The sequence below is a fragment of the Condylostylus longicornis genome, unplaced genomic scaffold, assembly GCF_029603195.1.
Source record: "Condylostylus longicornis isolate FDR11 unplaced genomic scaffold, ASM2960319v2 ptg000001l, whole genome shotgun sequence".
Lineage (NCBI taxonomy): Eukaryota > Metazoa > Arthropoda > Insecta > Diptera > Dolichopodidae > Condylostylus > Condylostylus longicornis.
The window spans coordinates 8,370,756-8,395,211 of NW_026577970.1; the positions used below are offsets into that span (position 1 = coordinate 8,370,756).

The 24,456-nt window shown below is 24.7% G+C and overlaps 1 protein-coding gene and 1 non-coding gene across 2 annotated transcripts; both read left to right on the forward strand.

Moving 5' to 3' along the window:
- The first annotated feature begins 329 nt into the window (after positions 1 to 329).
- Trnaf-gaa (transfer RNA phenylalanine (anticodon GAA)) lies at positions 330 to 402 on the forward strand. Its single transcript has one exon. It is a non-coding gene; the product is annotated as a tRNA-Phe (tRNA).
- Positions 403 to 3,933: 3,531 nt separating this feature from the next.
- On the forward strand, positions 3,934 to 24,175 carry LOC129619242 (uncharacterized). Its single transcript, XM_055534394.1, has 5 exons — positions 3,934 to 3,981; positions 4,909 to 5,047; positions 7,078 to 7,223; positions 22,647 to 23,403; positions 23,523 to 24,175. Exons 1-5 carry the CDS (start codon positions 3,934 to 3,936, stop codon positions 24,173 to 24,175), a joined length of 1,743 nt encoding a protein of 580 aa, XP_055390369.1.
- Positions 24,176 to 24,456: the final 281 nt, after the last annotated feature.

Here is a 24,456-nt window from a genome sequence, read left to right on the forward strand (position 1 = left end):
TTTCACCAGTACCCTTATCAACAACATAAGCGTGCCTGTTAAGGATGAATTCAATTTTAAATGGTAATTTGTAAAAATGAACAAATTAATCTTAGTGGGTCAAATATTTCTCATCTTTGATCGTTTAGTTCAATTAAAATTACACATTTAATTTTAATCAGTGTTATATGTTCTTTATTATCAGAACTTATTTAATTTTATATTAATAATGGTAATTTTTAGCACATAATTTTTTATAAAGATTTTTCATTACCATTTATTTTCTAAAAATATTATTTTCAATGATTTGCACAGTATTTTAACAATAATTTGTGATGATATTTACATAAGCCGAAATAGCTCAGTTGGGAGAGCGTTAGACTGAAGATCTAAAGGTCCCCGGTTCAATCCCGGGTTTCGGCAATCAACAAAATTTTTTTTTTTTTATTTTTTTAATTTTTTTATGAAAATATTTGGAAAAATGAAAAGGTTTAATAATAAAAATTATGAAATGAGTAAAAAATTACTACTCGTATACTCCTTAAATCAATTAAAATTATTTTAAGGAAAATAAAAATTAATAAAAATTTCCTTTTGAAATTCCTAGTACATTTTCTTATTAATCATTATCATTAAGATCAAATCAAAATATTATTTTTGCTCTGATTTTCATTTCACCGCATGAAATAGGAAAATACAAAAAAACAAAAGCAAAAATCAAATTAATAAAAAATAAAAAAAATTTTCTTATAAAAATATTCGTCTTTGGATAATTTGAGTCGAACGACTTAGTCATTCAACACAGATATAACACTATATGCTTACTTATTTTAATTATGCAATAGTGGAAATTTGATTGAGATAGGTAACGTAGGTAAGCATGGATTAGTAAATGATTTCGATTATAATCTTTACAAGCTATTTCTGGGATATCGTGGCCAGACACTTCTTTTAAAATATTTTGAAAAACTTTATTTATGAATTAAATTCGTAAAAATAGTAAAATTTAATAGTTAGTAAAATTTGAATTTATAAGTATTTTGTATAGGGAACAAGAGCCAGCATTTTTTCCCGTATACGAGTGTACGGAGTTTATCCGAGAAACTCTCTTTCCTTATGAATTCAAATTATTTAGTTCAGTTGACATCGCCAATTAAAGAGCGTTATGAAAATTTTCAACTAGTTCATTCGCATTACAATAAAATTTTTGAACAACTTTTGATCATTGTTATTTAAAAGATTTTTACCTTTACTGAGACCTGGCCATATTCTTCACAGTTTTCATTTCGCTTCCCAACTTCACATTTAAGTTCTTCACGGGTCCTATGAAGGCTGATTTCAGAGAGGGTTTCCGAGCCAAAGAAGAGTATGTTACTATTTTTTCTCTGGAATAGTAATGGTCTAATGACTTTCTACAAATAATAAAACATACGAGTATAAGATAATTAATATTAAATAAAAAATATGCGTTTATAATAATATGCATTTTTTTGGCTATAGAACAGATAAACTGTTAAAGATAAAAGTTGTGATTTCAATCGAAAAATTTTTACTCTTAATTCTATTTCCATTACTGTAAAATTAGCTTAAAACTAACCAACCATATTCTATTCATCTATCCCATCCTCTCATATTAATTCGCTTTATTGTATGTAACACTATACACACTCGCATACATTTAAATGTTACAATTTAAATTTCTTTATTACTTTTTCTCTTTCTTTTCTTAAATTTCTTATTTAATATATTTTTCGATATTATTTTTTTACTTTTTTCTTTCTTCAATTAAATATAAATTTTTTAAAATTATGGTATTATTACACATATTGCATGTATACATACACATGTGGACATACATTTTACCTATGCTGCTCGAATATTTCAGTAAAAATATTATATGCGGTTATACATTGTATGCTCTATATGTACATACTCTGTATGTACATAGTGTTTGTATTTAAACACATTTTATGCTCCCAAAAAAAAATAAAAATGCAACTTACTAGCCTAACCATTAACTATACTAACTATGTAAAAAAATTAAAAAGAAAAATAAAATAAGAAAATGGTATAAAAATGAACTCGATACAATTTTAAATTTCACTTTCAATCGTATTATTAATAAGACGATTACGTTCGTTGCTGTCGTAATTTTTTTTTATATAATTTTTAAAAATCGTACTTAAAAAATTTTCTTTTAAAAAGGAAAATTTAATTTGGTGTTTTTCTGTATAAGAAACGCTCGTGCTATAACCAACTTCTTTACTTTAAAATAAAGCCAGAAATAATAATAAAAATTAAAATCAGAAAATTTTTAATGGAATAAAGTGAAAAAAACAATTAAATATTTAATGTGAATGTGATTAATTAAAATAGTAAGGAATTAAAAAAGAATTGATGAAAATTTTAAAGAAACAAAAAAAAAATGAAATAAAAAATTAAAAAAAAAAAAGTTCATTACCATTTTAATCGCAGTTAAATTGATTAAAATCAAAAATAATAACAATTATTTGAAAAAAAAAAATTTTAAATATACTTTTTAAATTTAATCGCGTGCAATATTCAAAAGTAGTATGAAAATTATTTATTAAATTGTACAATTTCCTTAACCATTCCACTACAAAATAATTTCTTTTCCTGTTAATATCAAAAAATTGAAAAAAAATTTAATACTGGAGTGAATATTTAAAGTGAATAAATTAAATAAAAATTTTTGGAAAAAACTTCGAAACCAACAGTAACAACAAAATTTTTTTAAATTTTCAATTATTAAGGATTTTCTTTTGAAATTGCAACACTTAGTTTTTATTTCATTTTGAAATTATCAATTAAAAGAGGATTAAATTTCCACTTTTAAATATCAATTTTTTTAAATTTTTTTTTTAATTCAATTTAATATTTGAGAAATTATACGTAATAATTGAAAAATGAAGGTAATTACTATTATTATTATTATTAATAAATATTATTCAAATAAATAATAATTATAATTTGTGAATGATTATCATTATTTCATTCAGTTAAAGGACATTTATATATGAAAAAAGGATATTTTTGTTTAATATTATTTTATGTAATTTTGCTAATGTTGTTAAATTCAAAATTTTTCATTATCAAATTAAATGGTAATAAATTAAATTAGAATATATTGGATGAAAATTTTACAGATTTTCAATTACACAGTAAATTATTTAATATTGTCGATGTCATAGGTAAGGTATCAAGGCACATTCTGATTAATTTAGTATAATTGAAGGAGTTGAAAATTGAATGAATTAGAAGTACATAATATTAGTTTTTTGAAAAATATGAAATATTTAATTCCTTCTTAATTCTACATAAAGGAAAATATCTTAAAAATGGTTTGTCCAGCATATTTAATGTTTAATAAAAAGGCCAATAATGGAAAATTTTGATTTTTTTCGAAAATTTGATTTGACTTTTCTAATTGATGACTGAATTCATAATTGATGGCTGAATTTCCTTCAATTATTATAGGGAAATGACAAAATACATAGTTTTTAAAATTTTTTAAATATAATACAAGTAAATTCTAGAAAAAAAAATTATTAACTGAATAATTTACGCTACTAGAAAATTTATCCCACTTGTACGTCTTGCATTAAGTATTCAAAAATAAAATTTTAATGAAAATTTCAAGAATTTTTTGGGTTTTATTAATTTTATACAATCTGTGCTTGTTCATTATAGATTCAAAGTAATAAAAATGTGCTCTAATCAAAGCTAAATTGGCTATGTTTTTTAAGTTAATTAACAAAGTATTACAATTTTATAGAATATTTAAGGAAAAATATGTAGTAAGTGTCTTGCCTCAATAACATACTTCCGTATTATGCGTTAGATTAAAATACAATGAAAAAGAATCAGCTGTGGAAAGGGAATTACTATTATATGCATTTTATCTCGTTAATATTATAATCCCATATAAATAGAATGAGTACTGATAATGGTACTTCAAATATCAACACTGTTGAAACACAAGTTATCAATTTTAATTAATAAACTTTGATCAATTTAATTTAAAAAAAACTAAAGAAAGACTTAAAGTTATTGCACTTGGCGGACGAGATATTAATTATACAGTTGATTAAATAATATTACTTTATTTTCAATATAGTAATAATTTCAAAGTTACAAAACCATTTGCAAAATAAATTTTAAAAGTGTTGAGTAATTTTAATAAATTTTTTCTGATACTGTTTATTTTATACTTCTTTTTCTTATAAAATCTTTAATTTAAATTATAAACTACTTGTATGTACGTGTTATTTAATCTATCAGGTGAAGAAGAGACGGTTATTCAAAATTTGACAATAATAAAACACTTTAGCAAAGAAAGTTCCATTTTCGCGATATTTATGCAATTTTTTGTAGTAGCCAAGAACTAATACTGGTAGAATAGATTAAATTTATAAATTGTCGCTTGGTACATTTTTCTTAACCATTATTAATGGTTACCGAAGAAACCTATCTTATAGAAAGAATTATATATCATGAATTATAAGTCATAATTATGCAAATAACTATTTATGACAGATGCAAAATATTCAAAATTCAGTCTATTAAAATTTTTATAAAAGTCAATAAATTTCACCCAACAACCTATAAAACTAATGGCATTCAAAGATGCGTCATTTATTTAATTTTAGTCATCGGCAGGTCATCAATTAATTTCAAAGTAATTAGGACACAAACCAAACGAAGACACTTGTTCTATTGAACTAAAAATAAAATTATTTTCACAATAATTCAGTTTATGTAGGCGAAATTATATGTAAATTTAAAAACATGTTTATGAATTTTATTAATTAAATAACATTCTATATACCTGTGTATATAATATATACTTGTATTAACTATAATATTTACCTTACAAATTATTTTTTTTCTTTTTTCATTTTTGAACAGGTGGCTACTTTTTTAATACTTTTATTAGGATTGTTATCCAGCTGCCAGTCGATTACCATTTCAGAAAGTAATAAAATTTCTGAAGCAAGTAAAGATGAAAAAAGTCAACCACGTAAAAGAGATAATTCAGATCAAACAGGTACAATAAAATATTTATTAATAATTTTAATTATTTTTAAGTAATTCAAATGAATAACAGAAATGAAATATTCAGACAATTTTCATTTTCTATACAAACAAAAGGCAAAGGACTAAATTTTTCTAGGTACAAATTAAATCAACAATAGCATTTTAATGCGAAATATGGTGAAGAATATAATTTTCAAGGACATTTTATGTTTGCAAAAATTTCATATTAGATAATTGTGTAATTTAATAACTTCAGTTAATTATTTGTTCAGTTTATATTAAATAAAATTTGGGGGTTAATAATAGGGGTTAGAATGATATTTTTATCGAAAATTATAATTTGGGTTATTTCCTTGTCGAAAGTAAACTCCATTTTTGATACTGTCCTTTTGACCAAAACAATTGTAAAATGTATAAGTCGTCAAGTTTATAGATATAGGAAATTTAAATGCAAAAATTAAGTTGGTTTTTTTGAAAGTGGTATAAGTCCACTTTTTAAAAAGATTAAGTTAATGGTAATTTTGATGAGGTATAGACACCTTCTCTCACCCACTTACAATCATAATTTCAACAGAGTTCTATTAAGACATAAAATAAACAAATCATGTTATTATGACTAATATTATTGTTTTATATTTTAAATTGATTCAAACGCAAACCCTTAAATATCTTAATATATGAAAAAATTGACTTACACGATTTTCAAGAAAACCAGCTCAATTTAAAATATAACAACATCTTCAATTTTCAAAAATTTCTAATAAACAAAAATTTACATACACGTTGTTGCGTTAATTAAGGTGAAATCAATAATTTCTCAAGAAATCAAAATATATTGCATATAATGTTCAATAATTAAATGAATTCTAAATTAAATTATTAATATGAATGCTGTAGTCCTTAAAATAATAACACATATGTTATTATTGATGATACTCAAGAAATATATTTTAGTATAATCAAAAACTCTATGTATTGTCGTCAAGGATAATAAAAAGTTTTGAATTTGATTGTAATGAAAATTTTCATATTAACCAGTTCAGCACATTCGATATATCACTAATTTTTCATAAAAGACTTATAGGAAAACAATTACACTTATGCATTTTTAAATTAAATAATTTTAGTATTATTAAGTTAATAATTAATTTATTAGAAATTCATTATTATTGCTATTAATTCTGTGATTTATTTCCGACTAAAATTTTTATTATAATTCATACATAATTGTAAATAAAAATAAATGAGAAATATATTTGTATATTATTAAACAAGAGACAGATAGCAAATAAGTATACGTGTAGTCCAAATTTAAAAATTATAAAAATACAAAAGCTATGGAGATTATTGTTAATTGTCACAATATTGAAATCTAACACTTCCTCTATACATTTCTTCATCTAACATTCCTCTATAATATCTTATATTTAAAACAATTTTTATAACAAAAAATACAAATTTCAATGATTCATAAATGTGTGTGGGTTGTAGTTTTTAGGAATATTTACTTATTAAAATTTTATTATTAAAACTGGTAAAACTATTTATACATACTTGTTAGTATTTTACTATGCTATATTATTTTAGTATAATATTAGGTCCATTTATTTTAAAATTCAAAATTCTAATATTAAAATTAATCACTGATAAGATGTTCGAATTTAATTTCAATTCAATTGCATGACATACTAATCAATAATGTCATTCGGTTTAATTAATAAATAAGATATTAATACCAATATGGCATTTATTTTAGAATTTCCTTCAAATTTTAATTATGAAATGCCACTTTTATATTAATAAATCGAATAACATTTTAATAAATGCTTAAAAAATTAATTTTATGCAAGAAATTATTATAAAAAATTTAATTATCAAAGAAATTAAATTAGTTAATAATACACAAAATATACACAATAATCTGTTATATTGGAATTAGAGTAGTATAAATCATTATATTTCAACAAATAAACCTAAATTTTATTTTACCTCAGAAAATATTATTAATTGTTATATATTTAAAAATAATTTAATTTCTAGCTGCCGAAGATAAAACTAGATCATCTATAAATGAACAAAAATACGAAACTCAACATCATTTCAAAGATCAAACAAATAATTTACAATATCAATCATCATTTGTGCCTTCAAATCTTCATTATTATACATCAGCAGCAACTCCACAGGTATTTAATTTAAATTATTTTTAATTAATTTTCTTATTGTTAAAATTTTTAAAAAATTTCTAAATATTTAATATTGAAAATTTAAATAATATTTAAATAATATTACAACGGCAACAATATAAAATATTATTTGAATGAATATTCTTTTGCCTATTGGTAACAGTGAATGTTGGTGATTAATTTTTTAAGGTTTAAGTGAATGTGTATTTAATTATATTATTAATGCAATCTATTTCGAATTGCGTTAAAACAAATGGTAAATTAAATTAGGGATTTATCAATTCTGTCGTTATAATCAAACCTCTGTACGTTATTTTTCTTGTTTTATCAAAAATTGGAACTGACCTTGTAAAAAATCAGATCATTGTTAGCCTTCGAACTGATGTAAAAAATATTTCTAAAAAGCTGCAATTTTCTTAAAATTTTAACTTTAGACATCAAACATAGAAAATTGAGAATTCAACCATTTTGTTTTAAATTTCTCCATAAATCATCAACCCATAAAATATTAATTTCTAGTTTTTGTATACAGCATTTTTCTTTCAGTTCTTTAAACATCTTAAAGGTTATTAAAGAAGTTGATTGATAATCAAATCAGTGGCTTCAAGCACAAACGACTTAAGTCTGTTTTAGTGATTTCGAGATAAATGCATTTTAAACTTTAAATTTAATTTTGAAAAAAGTTATGAAGTTTTTTGAGCCAATTTTTTTTTTGATCGAAAGATAATTAAAAAATGAAGCGATTAACTCATAATCTGAAGTAAAATAACTAATAGTATTCTCATAATTATGAAAAAAGTGAGATAGGCGGTTATACAAAATTTATAAAAAGCACTTTGCAAAGCATAACTCGACTTAGGCGATTTGTGAAAAATTACTTTTGCATTTTCGTCAAACTTAAGTCGACTTGAGCTGTTGTTGCAAAACTGAAAATATGGTTTTAGGTGACTTAAGTTATATTGAAAAGGGAAGAAATATATGTATTATTTTTACGTTATTTGATTTTTCACTCTTTTTTCAAATCATTGTCATAAAAAACATAAATTGAGGTAAGAAATGAATAAACTTCAAGTAAAAATTATTTCTAAAAGTTTAAAAATATTTTTTTCATTAAATTTAAGAAAGGTGACAGTATCTTTTATTCTCTCTCGGATTCTCCAACTACATATGGATGAGTATCTGCTAAATCTCCAGTCTTAATCGTTTTGTAAAATTTGTAAACCAACATATTAAAAAATTGCATCAAGTACTCTAAGTTTTTCTTTTTTGGGACTAATTTTCTCTTCTTCTTCAATTTGGAGCATGTCTTGAAAATCTAACTAGTTAACACCTCGTCTTAAAATATAAAAAATCTTTGTATAAACTGTTCTTGTAAAATATTTTTGGAAGTCAATTTTTTGAAATCTGTGGTGCGACTCTTTCCACTTAAGAGAATTTCAAAAAGTAATTCAATTACAAAAAGGCTTCATTTTGCAACGGATCAGACAAAGTTGTTACATTATTGTAAAAATGAGCACATAAAGTAATCTCTAAAATGAGTTTATGAGTTTGGTGTTTGTTATTTTATTTATGTACTATAGTCCATATGACTTTCTTACTTGTTCATAATGATACTAAATGCGAATTAATTAAAATTTTTAAATCAAAAACAAAATGAAATCGAGTGTGAGTCATTACAACTACTGTAATGAAAAGTCAAATTTGATAGTTAACTCGAACTCGTATAGAAAATAATAATTCGATACTTGTGAAAATTAAATCTTGGAGACGTATTATTAATTACATATAGAAAATGGTTTGTTCGTCAGTTTTTCTCTAAGTTCTGCCGTAAAAAGTATATAGATCTCCTTAAAAAGTTGTGGCAAAGTAAATTGGTTCGGAATTTGCTCTCCTATCATAGAGTATATAAGTATTTGATTATCAAATAAACAAAGAATATTGTAAGTTTGCTCGACATTTTTATTTAAGCTGTCAGCATTTACTTTTCAATTAAGACTCCATACAAATTAACCACGAGTCAGTTTCGAGCGTTCATGTACTTGAGTGCATTCAGGAAGCCCGGTCGCGAAAGATTAAGCGAATTTTCTAACCGTTCGGCAAATTGTAAAAGGATTTTTCTTAAAAGAATAAAAGTAGAAAGCATTTCATATTTTTTTATCTCTACAGATATGTTCACATGCCCTATAGGACTCAAAAACTTGCTTTTGAAGGTTGTCAATTTTAAAATCAGGATCATTAATACAGTCACCACGACCAAAGTCAATTGCGGTTTTCAAAACTGTATTAACTTCGGTTTTCAAAGTAAGATCTGTAGTGTAAATACTTGTTTATTTACTATAGGACCAGTTTCGCTAATTTCTATGCTTTAAAACACACTGAATCCGTTATGTTAGTTTCAAATATATTGCAATACCTCTAACATCCGCCACAATCATCTCAGCTCTGCTAGCAAGTTCCAAAATTTTTAACGTACATTTATTAAGCGTGAATAAAGTTTATATTGGATAATTTTTGCATTATTTAACAATTTCCAACATCAGCACATTTAAAAACAATAATAAAAAACTGTCTTTGTAAAAAATACTTCCTTCGAAATAACAAAAATATCATAAATATTTGAAAATCGAAGAAATTTAATCTTACGGAAATGAGTAATAAAAAGTATAACAAAATATTGTTATTCCCAGACGTACCAATTTTATTTATTGAAAACCCTTGCAAATTATAATAATTTGAATTTCCTAAAAAAATGTGTTTTACTAGTGTATAATAAAAATATTGCTTTGTAATACAATAACTAAAATAAAAACTCTTGTTAAACACAAAAATTTGATCTTCCTAATAACATGTGTTTTACAAGAGCGTAATAAAACAACACTTTGTTTAATAATACAATTAGACCACAAAGGCAAAACAATCTACCATCAGGTAGCTAGCCACGTGTCATTTTAACATGGGAACTTCGTCAATTGAAAAAAACATCACGAAAATGACCTACAATATTATTTGTTAAAAAAAAATTCAAATCTTAAACATGGGATATTTGGGTAATTAGAGCACTAATAATGCAGGTAACTTCTGCAGATGTTTTATATTTTGTGTTAAAAAATACAATTATTTTCTTGTTGCTGAATGTAAGATTTAATTTTAACTATAGTGAATAAGTTTTAAACCATGGACATAAAGTACCTACACTATATATCACATAAAATAATATGTTAAGCGTTATAAAGTATTTTTTATTATAAAAAACTAAAAAATATTCTGTACTAATCATGTATTATTTCGAACACTAAACGCTTAACTTTGGTTTTTGGTTCTTATTTGCACGCGTAATAAAAACCTAACTCAACATAAGAAGCCTTTTGGAATATAATTGTATTTGCAATAATCGCCTAACTCGAGATGAGTTTAAACAACCAACAATTATTATTTTACACAAATCGCTTATGTCGAGTTAGTATTTAAAAAAACTCAAAATTAATTTTGCAACAAAAGCCTAACTCGAGATAAGCGGTTGTAAAAATTCATACAAATAAAAAAAAATGTCACTAATTTCGATTTGCAACAATAGCCTATCTCGAAATAAGTGGTTTGTCCAAAACATAAAAAAGATGTTTTCTGCTCTTAACTCGATTTAGGCGATTAGTGCAAGTGCATATGGTTGCCATATCGAGTTAGGTCATGTGTGAATCCGACAATAACTCCGGCTGCAATAGTCGTAGAACCACCAAAATTTGTGAGCATATGAAACTCAAAACGGAGAATTCGCTGGTAAACATATCTCATTTTTGTCTTAACTCGAGTTAGGCGGTTTGTGTTTGAGGCCACTGAAATATTCTCTGTAATTTTTTACTAAAAATAAATAAGGACAATGAAGACTCATTGTCCTTATTAATTTTTAGTACACCATATTATATTCAATTTTCATAATACATTATCATCACCTTTATATACAAGGATATTATTCATTTATGATGATGAATAAAATGTGGTTATTAAAAAAATTATAGGTTTCACATTCATATTCTATTCAAATCATCATTTTATTGAATTTATTTTAGAAATATTATAAAATAAATTAAAGCCATACAAATATAAAATTCAAATAAAATATTTAATAAATCATCATTTTTACTTGTATAATAAATATTTGTATATAAATGTAGATTCATACTTAGAATATTATAGTTAATGATTTTCTTAAGGATTATTATTGTATACAGAGAAACCTTACTCATACGTTTTTATGAAATAGTGAAAATTAATTTGAAAAATTTTTCTTTCTACCTTAAAAGTTCTTGCGCTAGACATTGGCATTGTATATAGGAGTAGGTAGATAAAATATTTATTATTAATATTGTTAATTTAAAGGGTTCTATTTAAATTTGGATAATAAAATAAAACTTAAAATAAATTATTTAAATTTATTTTTATCAACTATTCTATTTGAAATAAGTGTCTGTCATCTGTTGCCAACATTCTCAATTGAGAGAAAATTAATAAAACATAATATGCTCTGGATCTAGCGAATTTATAAGTAAAACAAATTCTATTTATTTATTTATTGTTCAACTCAAACAAATTTTACAAAATTACAACTAAATACTATCTATACTAATTACCGAAATTTTGAACAAGACAAAGCATACAAACAAGTAAGACAAATTTATGGTAAGATAGAAAATAAGACTCTACTTTACGACTAATCAATAATATTTTTATGTTTATTAACATTAATAAATATTCTATTTATTGGTTCGATGAAAGACCGTATTAAATATATTTTCCAACTTAATGCAGGTACTGGTATTTAAGCTAAAATCTATTATTGTTTTAACTCTCCCGGCATCAATTTGGCAATTTTTTATTTGAATACTGAACAATATATGTCTTCTAGATTCTAGATTATTAAAGCTCAATAGTTTAAGTCGGGTTTTCATAAGGTGGCAGATTTATAGAAGTAGCTTATTTTTAATTTTCTTTGAATAACATTTTTATATTTATATATTTAAAATATTTTTGCGTAGAATTTTTAGTCGTCATAGTTTAATCATCTTCGTTTGTCGAAAGATACTCGAAAAATAGGTTGGAGATTCAAAACGGTACAGAATGGTATTCAATATGAGAAAAATTTGCTTTCTGAAACGAATATCTCCCAAGACATGAATGCATTTCAAAATTTTAGAAGAGTCTTCGTAAAATTCATTAAATTCAGTGTGCGTCCGGTTTATCGCCGAATTTTTCTTCAGAAATTGTTATGAAAGTCGATCCTGCAAAATTCTCTATAAGTATGCGTGAATATAATTGAGTTGCTCATACGAATCAAGTAATATTAATTAATTATTTGTAAATTAATTTATAATCAAATTCACAATCGCACGAAAATTATTACAAAATTTTTTCTATAGGAATTGGGAATTAAATTTCGTAAATTAAATCCGTGTGGGTTGTAATCCAAATATAATTTTGTTCTTTCTTGATTTTTTATCAATATTTATTAATTTAAATATTTTAATTTAATTTGTGTTCCTTTTTCTAATTTTTCATAACATAATTATACAATTTCGAATGCACTTCCTCTTAAAAAAAAAACAAAACTATTACAAAATATTTTACATTTTGAGGAGGTCAAAGAGCCCTTGCAAATAATATTATTATTATTATACAGTTTAACTTATATAACCGGCTGGTATTATTATATTTTTTTCAATTATAATTTTTATCTAATAATTTTGATAAAAACAAAAACATGAAGTCAAAAACCAAACAAAAAATATTTCCTATTAATTATAATTTTAAACCAGAAATGTAAGGGTATTAAAAATTTATTGTGCGAAATGTCCACTGTTTTTAGTACACAAACCAGAAAAAAAAAAATCAAAATACAGAAAAAAATATTGACATCAAAATAATTTTGTATATATGCATACACGTAAGATGTGTACATAAGACGTAAATAACAAGAGCGGAACAAAAACAACAATAATATAATTGCAATGAAATATTATTAGTTCAGAAAATGTAGGAAGTTAAAAGAGTATGGTAACAATAATAGCAATAATAATAACACTATACTAGCTACTTATATAGTAACAATCAAACTATTAACAATTATTATAAAGAAAAACTTAACTATCCAGAGTACTCTGGAAATAAAAAATGAAAAAAAAAAACAACAGAAAACACGAAGAACAGCAACATTATAAAAATTAAACGTATACAGACATTGAGTAAGAGGAAAATAGGAAGAAAAAGAAAACTTTTCTATTTTCCTTTTTTGTTTTTTGTTTTTATGTGATATTTAAACCTCTGCACATTCTAGTATATTAAAAAAAATTATTGCTCTCCTTACATTTCTTTTACCTTAAATTCATTATACCTATGCACCATACTTATATCCTACATAATTTATATATGTAAGTACACATATTGTGATATACATATAAAAATAATTTAAAAGACTTAAAAACTGGTCCGATTACTTTCTATGTGGTATGGAAAAAAAAAAAATAAAAAAATTGTGAAACGTAATACACTTAACTGCCTACATTTATAGCATGCGACCATTCTCCTATTTCGTAATAATGTAAATTACTCTTTTATAATTAAAATATTTCCTTTCATAAAGAATTCTCAGTACACGGTAAAAAATGTTGAATTTAGTTTGTCTTTTCATCTTAAAAAAATAATTTTTTGATTGAGAATTGAAACAGAAAAAATTTAAGAATAATTAGCTTATTTAAATTAGTTGGAAAATTGAAAATATAAGTTTGGCGGCCAAAATGTGTTTTTAATACAGGTGTTAAAAATCTTCGAAAGACAAAGATCGGCGGACCCCCAAACTGTTATCAGGCCTATCAACAGTAGGAGATCTTAATTCATTTTATAAAGCACCTGGGTGGTCGTAAATTCTTAAAAGTAGTCAAACTGTCTAACCATTAGTTTTGCTTTATTGTTTTTTGTGTCGACATTCGATGAAGCAAGGTATGGAAGGTGCTGTCACAGTACTTTAGGCTAAATCGAGAAGTCGCGTTCGCTTCAGTATTTTTGTCCAAACCCTCTCTCCTATAAATCAAAAGGCCACGACATTTACATGCCGTTTCAAATACGCCCTAGGTTTTAATGGCACAGTTCCTATTTTTTTTTTCCTATTTGTGGGACAGCCATATCCCTATGATTATTGCTATTGTGCACATACCAAGGAGCTCACATCATAATGTAAAAGAATTTTTTTAGTTCAAAAATTAAATCAAATTTTTTAATGTGTATATTCTACATTACTGTGTATTATTCTGAATGGAGTCCAACATTCAGTAGTAATGTAGAACAGAAATTTTGTTATCATATTATTTAAAACAATATTAGAAAATATTTCTGTATGTCATTTAAGAAGAGCCAATTCAGTGGTCAATGCAGTCTTAGTGCAATTTTGAAGTCATGGATATTAACAAAGTATTTATAATGGTAACAAAAGTATTAATCAAAATTATGTGAGCCCTTACAAAAGTTCCTTAAATTCTTTAATTTAATCTTTAAGGTCTCAGGCAGACATGAAATTTTTATTTTTGCAATTGTTTGATTGCATATTTGTATTCCAAAGTCTTGTGTTCAAGGTCGAACACATGTATGATTGCATACAATTAAGCAATCAAACCATTTGTAATTTTTTTCAAACTGATTGCTAGTTTAGTTGTTTCAGTGTACATGTAATTAATTTACAATCAAACTATAAAAATGATAATAGATTAAACATATATGTTAATGCTCAAACAAACATGCAATTTGCTGCTAATTATAAGTTATTTGAAGGCAATTTTTGCAGGCAAGTACGACAGTATAAGTATAGACACTGTCTTTCCACAATTTATTTTAAAATGTTTATTCTTTCAAAGAAAGAAAAGAAAGATCTATTAAATTTTATGAAATACAACGAAAAGGTGATCTTAAATAAAAACAACCTATTGTTTTACTTCTACATTTTTAAAATTATCATGTTTTCGTGTACTCCAAGTGGAATCAAATAGAAAATAAAAAAAGAAGCAAAAAAGTAAAAACTTAAAGAACTGAAGCGAAAATATAATTTTTCATCACTTTGTAGTTTTCCATACCGAAAAGAAAAAGTATAGTAATAATTTTACAGTAAAGAAAGGTAAAAGAAGCAAAAGCATAAAACCAATAATAATTTGTTTCGCGTTGTATATTTTCGCACACCTGGCTACTACTACCTGTCAGTTGACTGTTATGAAAAATATTTTATGTGTGTGGTTTTTATAATGTTTTCTTTGTTTTAATTGTTTTTTTTTATTTTTACATTTAAACTCTTTTTTTCTTCATTGACATTTAAAGAGATTGAAATAAAAATTTGCAAAAAAATGAGAAAATAAATATTTTGTAATCTATTTCTGACTGATAATTTGTTTGAGTCTTAATATAGTTGTTATATTACAGCAACTAATTTTGAATTATATGTAGTTTTAGGAACTTAGATGCCTATATAATTGATTTAATTAATTAACATTTTCATTTTATAAATTAGTTTTAAAACATGAGGGTAGTAATAGAAAGTATAGTTTTTTTATTTGTAAAAAATATTGGTTAGGTAGTTGACAACATTTTTCAACTGATATCGAACATGTTGCAATGTGTATCATACGTGTTGAAGGATGACTGTTGTATGAGCAACTAGTTTTATAAATTAATTTGATTGTTAAGCTTTTATAAAGACAATCAAAATTTGAACTTCATGCCCACTCTAATAAATTTATCTGTCAAAAATTTCCATAGCTTGAATTGCTAATCGAAACTAAATGGATTATCACACTTGATACAAATGAAAAGAATGAATTCATTAAATATCACTCAATTAACAGTACTTTATTGGGTATATCGACATTATCTATTTTTGAAATTTAAAATTCCAACCATTCAATTTTTGTATTCAGCAATAATAATTGTTATCGAACTTACTTAATTTGAAATTTCTTTTTGCAAAATATTCTAATTTTACATGAAATTCTACATAGATCTGTGCTATTAATACGAAGAGTTTTCATAATTTACTTGCAACCACATCTAATACATTTTAACTTAAAACATAAATTTTTATGGCCGAAAATTCTTACTTCATTTTCATTAATTATATTGTATGTGAGTAATTATTTTGAAGTATTATTTATGTTAAAAATGAGGTTTCTCTATATGGATGTTTTGTCTACTTGAGAGTTGAGAGTACATAAGTAATAAAATGTTATTATTAATTATTATAGCATAACTTTGAGGAATCTCATTTATGTAGAGAAATTTCTGTTAAATAACACTCGTGTTATATTTTGTTATTTCTATTTAATTTTGAATTGATTATACTGTAATCTTAATATAGCAATTTAAAGTGTATTAAAATTGTTGTACAAATATAATGACTAATAAAGATATGAGATTTTAATATAATTGTGAAATTTTTGAACAACGAACGTGAAAATTCATAATCTCTAGTACGAATTCAAAGGTTTACGTTGCAGCTAAGCTCTACAAATAGAATTCATGATAGGGTTGAATACGAAATTTTAAAATCTTATCATACAGTTAAATGAACGACTTTAAAGGCCTGTTCTTTAAGCTTTAAAGTTAAAATCGGATGTTTTTTGTCTACTAGAAATGATAATATAGATAATGTACCTATTATTTTTACTTTTATTATTTCAGGATAAGCTGTCGTTGCGAAATTAATGGCACATTACGTAAGTTCGTCACGGATTCTCAAAATTAATAGGCTAAATTTTATTCAGAAAAAAAATCTGTTTTCTAACAGACACAACATAATTTTAATAATTTAAAAGAAAAATGTTGTAGATTTTGTTTTGGAGAATGCGTTTAATCTAATTAGAAATTTGATAATATACGAAGGTCTATAATTTTTTCAAAAAAATATTCTCTGAAAAAAATTAATCCTATTTGTTCGAAAAAATTCTATTTTGTGCTGTAAAAATAATTAGACTACAAAATTTTTTAAATACTTTTAAAATTTTTATGATTCATTTAAAATTCTCTTACATCTAATAACTCGAATACTTATATGTGTATACTTGGATATTGCAAGTATCTACGAGTTTTACTTTCAATTTTTCTTTTGATTTTAACATTCACTTTTAATTTCCCGTATTATTTTAACAAAATCAATCTCATATTAAATTTATTAAAATAATAATAATATGTATAACATGTTAAAAAAATATAACAATACAAAATTATTGTAATATAACCTTACAATTGAACAGGAATTTAGTAGCAGTAGACGTATCATCATATAATTGTATTCATGCGAGCATAAATGTACAATAATACCAATATGAGCAAGTTACTTGCATGATAGAGTATTATATGTTAAAACAACACATTAATATTATGTTAACAATATAGAAGAATATTACTTTCCTGGTTTTAGGTGGTTGTCTTGTCCGTCGCGGAATGTTAAATAAGAAAGAAATGGGAATTGGAATTTAATAAATTTTATTTTCAATTTTGTTTCTATAATTTTTTATTCGAGTTCATTTTCAGATACTCGACCAATTATTATTAATAATATTATATCATGTGTTTATGAATGTATACATTAACAATAGTGTAACATAATATGTTGTTATATCCACTATACACGAGCGAATATCATAATGTTATTACAATTATTGTATACGTCATAAATTTACTTGCATTTTCCTTTATTGCTATATAAATATAAATGTTGTACCTATTATGTGAACGTCATTGACCGTGAATTTTCAACTTTGTATTTTCGTTTTCGTTTATTTTTTTCTGTTCACCTTCTTTATTGATTTTTATAAATGATGGTTAATATTTATGGATATTATATGTATGTATGTATGATATAAAGAAAATTAAAAAGAAGTTAAAATATTTTACAAGTTTTTGAATTTAAGTAATGGCTGGCTATATATAGAGTATAATGTAATTATTATAATCTGTAGTAATGCTGCTACTTGCTGTTATTATATATTGCTATTAAATTCCTCATTGTAAATTCATTTATTGGAATTAATTTTTTTTTTTGGTTTGGTTTGGTTTGAAATTTTAATGATTTTTTATATATTAAGATAAATTATATACGAATGTATAAAGTGTTAATGAACTTGATATTGAATATTTTATAATTTTAGTTTGATTTTACAGCATTGATTATTATTTTAAAGTTATAAAAGTCTTTATTTTCAAATTATAATGAAAATTATAGGTGTTATAACATACATTAATAATTGTATACTATAGATTTACCCCTTAAAGCTAAATGATTATAATATAGATATATAGATTTTGTAATTCAGGTAATTTTTAAATTACCTAAACAATTTTCTATATATTAAAATTGAAAATAAAGGATTAAGTGCAAAGTATATTTAAATATTTAATTTTCAAATCATGTTATCTTGTTAAATTTAATTATAATTAAAGTATAAATTCTCATTTAAAATTATTTACATGTAAATTATACACGAATAGGGTATATACAAATTTACTTTCAAATTAATAAGCTTTTAAAGGTCTTGTCTTATACAGGAAAAATTGGGTGTTACAACAATATTTATGTTTACTATGTAATTATTTTGAAAATTTTAAAAATATTTATTTTTATAGTTTTTAATGTGTTTTTGTTTTTAAAGATTTGTTTAACTCTGACTTACCAATCATAGTATACGGCTACTATATGAACAAAAGTGTAATAATATTAAGTCAGTGTTGCCAAATTATGATCTCATATACTTTCATATTATGAGTAAATTTTATACACAATAGAATATAGCGGTATTTCACTTACGATTGGTAATTCAGGGTTAAAAAATAAGAAAGTAGTTTTGTTATTAACAGTTTATATTATAATAGTTTAATAAATTAAATTTTTTTTTTCATTTTAATTACAGAAGTAAACGTAAAATGTAATTATACGTGAATATTTTTTATGTAAGATTATTTAATAATATTTTTTTAAGAAATATTTTCTGAAAAATGCTATTAGTTGATCATGATAATTTCATGATAATTCGAGGCACAAGTGCATATATTCATTTATTTCATTTTTTTTTCCAAATTTTCCTAAAGGAACATTCTGTTTATCTGCATATATGAGCCTTTGCATATAAGGTATCGGACCAAAGTTTGTTTTAAACTTTTCTTCGAGAAAACCTAAATGTTCCGTGAAAATTCAATTTAACTAAATTCATTATTACATTATATCGAACTTAGATTTGTGCCAAATACATCTAGGGTCTAGACTTTGAATATAACTTTTTGTATTGTTCTAAGATTGCAGAAAGCTCCCCTATTTCGTCACCTAGAAAATTGAAGTTTTTTAATACTGAAAAAATCAAAATTTTAAATTTTTAAGGTCATGTGACTTCGAAATCTGAACAGATTAAAACTACTTAGATATTCATAAGAAAGCCCTTATTCTGAAATTTCCAAATCATATTAAATAATGCGGCTATCTTCAAATTGTAAGGAGTTATACTTAAAATTTCAAAAAGGAAAATAATTAGTCGAAATTGACTGCAAGTCCGAACTTGTTAAGCTGTGAGTATCGTCTCCATACAAAAGTTTTATCTACTCATGAGTTCCTATACAATGGCACTGCTATAGTATTTCTATACAAGATATTCTGTATAATAGTTAGTGAGTGTTTTAAGTGTGATTAAAATTGTGAGTGCAGTATTCTTCAAAAAGAACAAAAGAAAAATTTTTTTCGTAGAAATTTCTAGTAACAATAAAATTTATATAAATTTGTTAATTAGAATTAATAAAATTCCCTAATTAAGGTAAGGCCATATGTTGGCAAGGATTTAATTCTTTGTTAAATTCTCAATATTGACATCTTTCGCGCTCTTAGTGTCATTCTCTTTTACTTTATGTTTCTTTTCATCTTATTTTTTCAAATATTTGATTACGATTCTTTCAAATTGTTACCACATTTATAATTTCTCAGTTTTTTTTTTAGCTCCCATTAATTTTAAAATCAAATTTAGTTTTTATAAAATTTTTTTTTTGCCTTTTATCTGTTCTCCTTTTCTATGCACTTAATATCATAAATTTCAAAAATCTCATATTTTGCTCTAATTAAAAACTCAATTAAATTTAATTACAAAATTTTCCTATACTACATTTATAATTAATCGAATCACTTGATTTCTCAAAAAAATATTAAAATATGGTATATGTGAAGCTATTTTAACTTTAAAAAAATTATAAAAAGAATTAGTTATGAAATTATTCATTAAATATTTGAAAAAAAGAAGTAAAATTTCCCACGATTATTCAAAAAATATTCACTTATAGAGTTTTTGAAGTGAAAACAAATCATTTTGCATTCAAATGAAGAAAGCAAACTAACTACCATGATAGTGTTTTGCTTTAATTATTATCAACAAATTATAAAGCTCAATATTTGCTTATATCGTACATCAATTTACTTATTTAGATCAAAGATTATGACATAACACAGTAAAAATGAACGACAGTAAAATTAAAAATAGAGGAAAAAAATAAAAATGACTCCCAGCTGTCACGTTATGTTTAAAACAATCAAAATATTGCCATATGAATTTTTAAAAGAGTGTAATTATTTTGAAAAGTAAAAAGTTATGGTTATAATTTTAATTATTTTTTATTTTAAGTTTGCACCTTTCGTTTTAAATTTTTTATAATTCATAAGTGCCTACTTATTATTTAACTTGTATAACAATAATAATTATTTACCTACTCGTATTTTGTTATACATGTATTCATAATTTGTTACTGCTTAAGATTCATTACAGAAGATTGAACATGATATGGGCTAATAATAGCTATAATTGTATTTACTGAATTAAAAAATTTTGTATACTTAGGTATTTTAACAAATCGAATCGAATGAGATTTAAAATTATCATCAACGATTTAAAATGATTTGTAACAATCAGTATTTTATATTTTGGGCAATAATTAGTTTCGGAAGAATTATTATACTAAATACTAATTTGTTGGAAGCTTTTCAAAACGAAAATGCAACTAGATTACAAAAAATATTTGAATTAATTGAGTTTTTTAAGGGTTTTAGCCCTTAATTCCGAAAAAAATTTATTTATGGCGTATCAATAAATATGAAAAATGATAATTTTCTGAAAAAAAGTACTTAAAATTAAAATCATTACTGGTATTTTATTTGGTTTTTGTTTTTAAGAAGATAATAACTTCGACAGGGAGAGGAGGTGGATCAATGGTTGCTGCCGTTCCATCTGGTACTTAAAGAGGTTATCAATCAGATGCTTATGCAGACAAAAAGAAATTCTGTTTAAATTAAATAAAATATTCATCATCCATTAAAAACTTGAGGAATCAATTAAAGTTTATAAATTTCAATGGGTACTTGAGGGGCAACAAAAGTGATAATTTGCTAGAAAAAATTTCCCCCAAAAGTTCTTTGAATTATTATGAAAATATTGATCTTAATTTATGAAAATTATTTAAAGAAATCTGCACTTTTTTCAATAAGAATCAAAATCTCACAAAATACTTAAATTAATAGTTCTATGAGTATTATTAGTTTTCAATTCATCAACAGAAATATTCAACGTCATGCCTCAAAAGTACATGATCCATCCTAGGAAATAATTCCACCTTAGGAATAAAAAAAAATTAATTTATTGTATGCAATTTGATAATTTGAGAAATTTTAAGGTTGTTTAATATAGGGTGATAAGTTTAGTTGTCGTCATTATGTAGTGAACGTTTCCCTATCAATTTGAGAAGGTAAAAAGGCTATCATTATCATTTTGATTGAAATATAATATTATCAAATCACAAATAATCTTTCAGTAAATTGGTTTTTTAGAGGTTCGAGAAATAATTTATTTTATTACATAATTTTGCGTAAGGAAAACGATAAGTGATCAAATGCTCTATATATAATAATTGTATATACCCAAACAAACTGGTGTAATAAATTTATTTCAACATTTTCAAAAACCTGTAGTTGTGTGAAAATTTTAAATTACTTTCTACAGAAATTTTTTTAACAACGATTTTTAACATTATTTTTGAACTTTTGCGTACTATAGATTGAAATTCAGGTAATAAAATGTAAGGAAAATATAAAACTGGTTGATTAATCAATAGTTATTATAAGGATTTGATCGAGTTTTAGGATTTTATTTCAAATTAAAATTACTTTAATTCGTTGAAAATTAAACAATTAAATATTACAGAGGCCGGAAGCAGATAGTCTTTATTACTTGTAATTACTATGAAAAACCTGAATTTATAATGATTAAAAAACATGAAATATAAATAATATAGGCAACAGACATTATTCAATAATTTAAAATTTCTATTGAAAAAAAAAAAAACTAATAAATTTTTTTCTCTCATTTTCCGTTATAGGTTCAATATGTTAAACCAGAAGTAAATCAAATTGAATATAATAAATTAGAATCACCATCTTCAACTGTGCAGTATACTCAACAGTATCGTAATGTTGCACCAACAACATATCAAACCTTATCATATTCTGGTTATCATCCGAGTCATGCAAAATTAGCAACAATTCAATATGTTACATCACCGGTATCATCACCAGCTCCAGTACATTATGCTGCCGATTATATTGGGCATGCATCTGTACCAGCAGTTCAATATGCAGCTGTTGCAGTACCAGTATCGAACAATAATAATAATAACAATAATAATGGAGGTCAATCAGCAGTTGCCGCTGTTCCAGCTGGTACTTTAAGAGTTCATCATCCAGTTGCTTATGCATCAGTTCCAGGACAATATGTTATAAATGCTCATCAACCATCACCTGCACAAGTTCAATTAGCTTATGCTGTTCATATACCACCACAAATACAAGAATATTTAAAACAAGCAACACCTGGTATACAATATGCTACCTCAATATCACAGACACATGCTCAAAGTGCTGCAGCAGCATCAGCACCAGCACAACCAGCTCCAGCACCTGCACCAGCTGTACAAGCTGCACCAGCATCAACTAATCAGCATTATCTAGTAGCTGCTGCTCCAGCAAATGTTGCAGCACCTCAAAAAATTGATTATTCGAAATCACAAAATTATCCTCAACAGGTTTATTATGCAGTTGTACCAAATTATCAGCAAGGATATCATCAAGGTGGATACGGTAAGAGCAAATCAGTATGGTTGCATTAACCTTGGAAAATGTTTACATTATTATTAAATGCAATCAGATTTTTACATAACTGGTGTATAGTTAATTTTTAATTTATTTTATATCTACAGCAATTGCCGTACAACAAACCCATCAACCCAGTGCATATCAAATACAGGCTAATAAACAACATGTTTTAGCAACAAATTCAATTAATTCAGCTTCACCAATTTCAACACCACACGTTCAAGTAGCATCAGTACCAGCAATTTTATATAAACATCAGCAACATTATATACCAGCAGCAGCAGCAGCAGCTGCGCCTGCAACTTCTCCGCCACCAGCACCATCTCCAGCAGCACCAAATAATGCTGCTGCAACTAGTTATGCAACATTTTCAGCACATTTACCACAACCAACACCAACAGCAGCTGCTGCAATAGCACAACAATATAAAGCTGTAGGACCAATTGTATCGGCATCAACAACATCAAAACCAGCAACATTATATTCAACATCAACAGTACCATCACCGGATGCTTCAGGTGTCGTATATCAACATCAATCAAGTGATTTGAATGCTCGTCATTTACATTTTCGTCATCTACAGCATCAACAGCCACAACAGCATCGTCATACTCCTAGATTTATATATGCTGCTGCAGCACAAACATCACCAGTTTATGTACATCCTCCAAATAATTTACATTATAGTACACATTTATATCATCCATTAGTTGCTAGAAGTATTATATCAGCTACACCGCCATCTCTTGGTATATAGAGTGCCTTAAAATGGATCATAATTTGGAATAGATCTATCTATTTCTATGTATTAATAAGAAAATATAATAGAAAATTAATGTTAGGGTATAAAATTATTATAGAAAAATGAATTTATAAGGAATATCATTCAAAGATGTAATGTTGTATGTACAAATTTATAATTTTTGTGAAAATAAGGAATTTGACAGGTTCAAGGAAAAATTAATATTATTATTTGTTTTTTTTTTTAATTTCATTTTTTTTTTAATTTTTTTTTTTTGTTTTCCTCTAAAAATAAAT

What these genes read in the sequence shown, in the direction of transcription:
- LOC129619242 (XM_055534394.1), top strand. Translation starts at nt 3,934, where the DNA reads ATGAGTACTGATAATGGTACTTCAAATATCAACACTGTTGAAACACAA. An exon ending in CATCAGCAGCAACTCCACAG is followed by an intron (nt 7,224 to 22,646) that starts GTATTTAATTTA and finishes TTTCCGTTATAG; the next exon opens with GTTCAATATGTTAAACCAGA. An exon ending in ATATCATCAAGGTGGATACG is followed by an intron (nt 23,404 to 23,522) that starts GTAAGAGCAAAT and finishes TTATATCTACAG; the next exon opens with CAATTGCCGTACAACAAACC.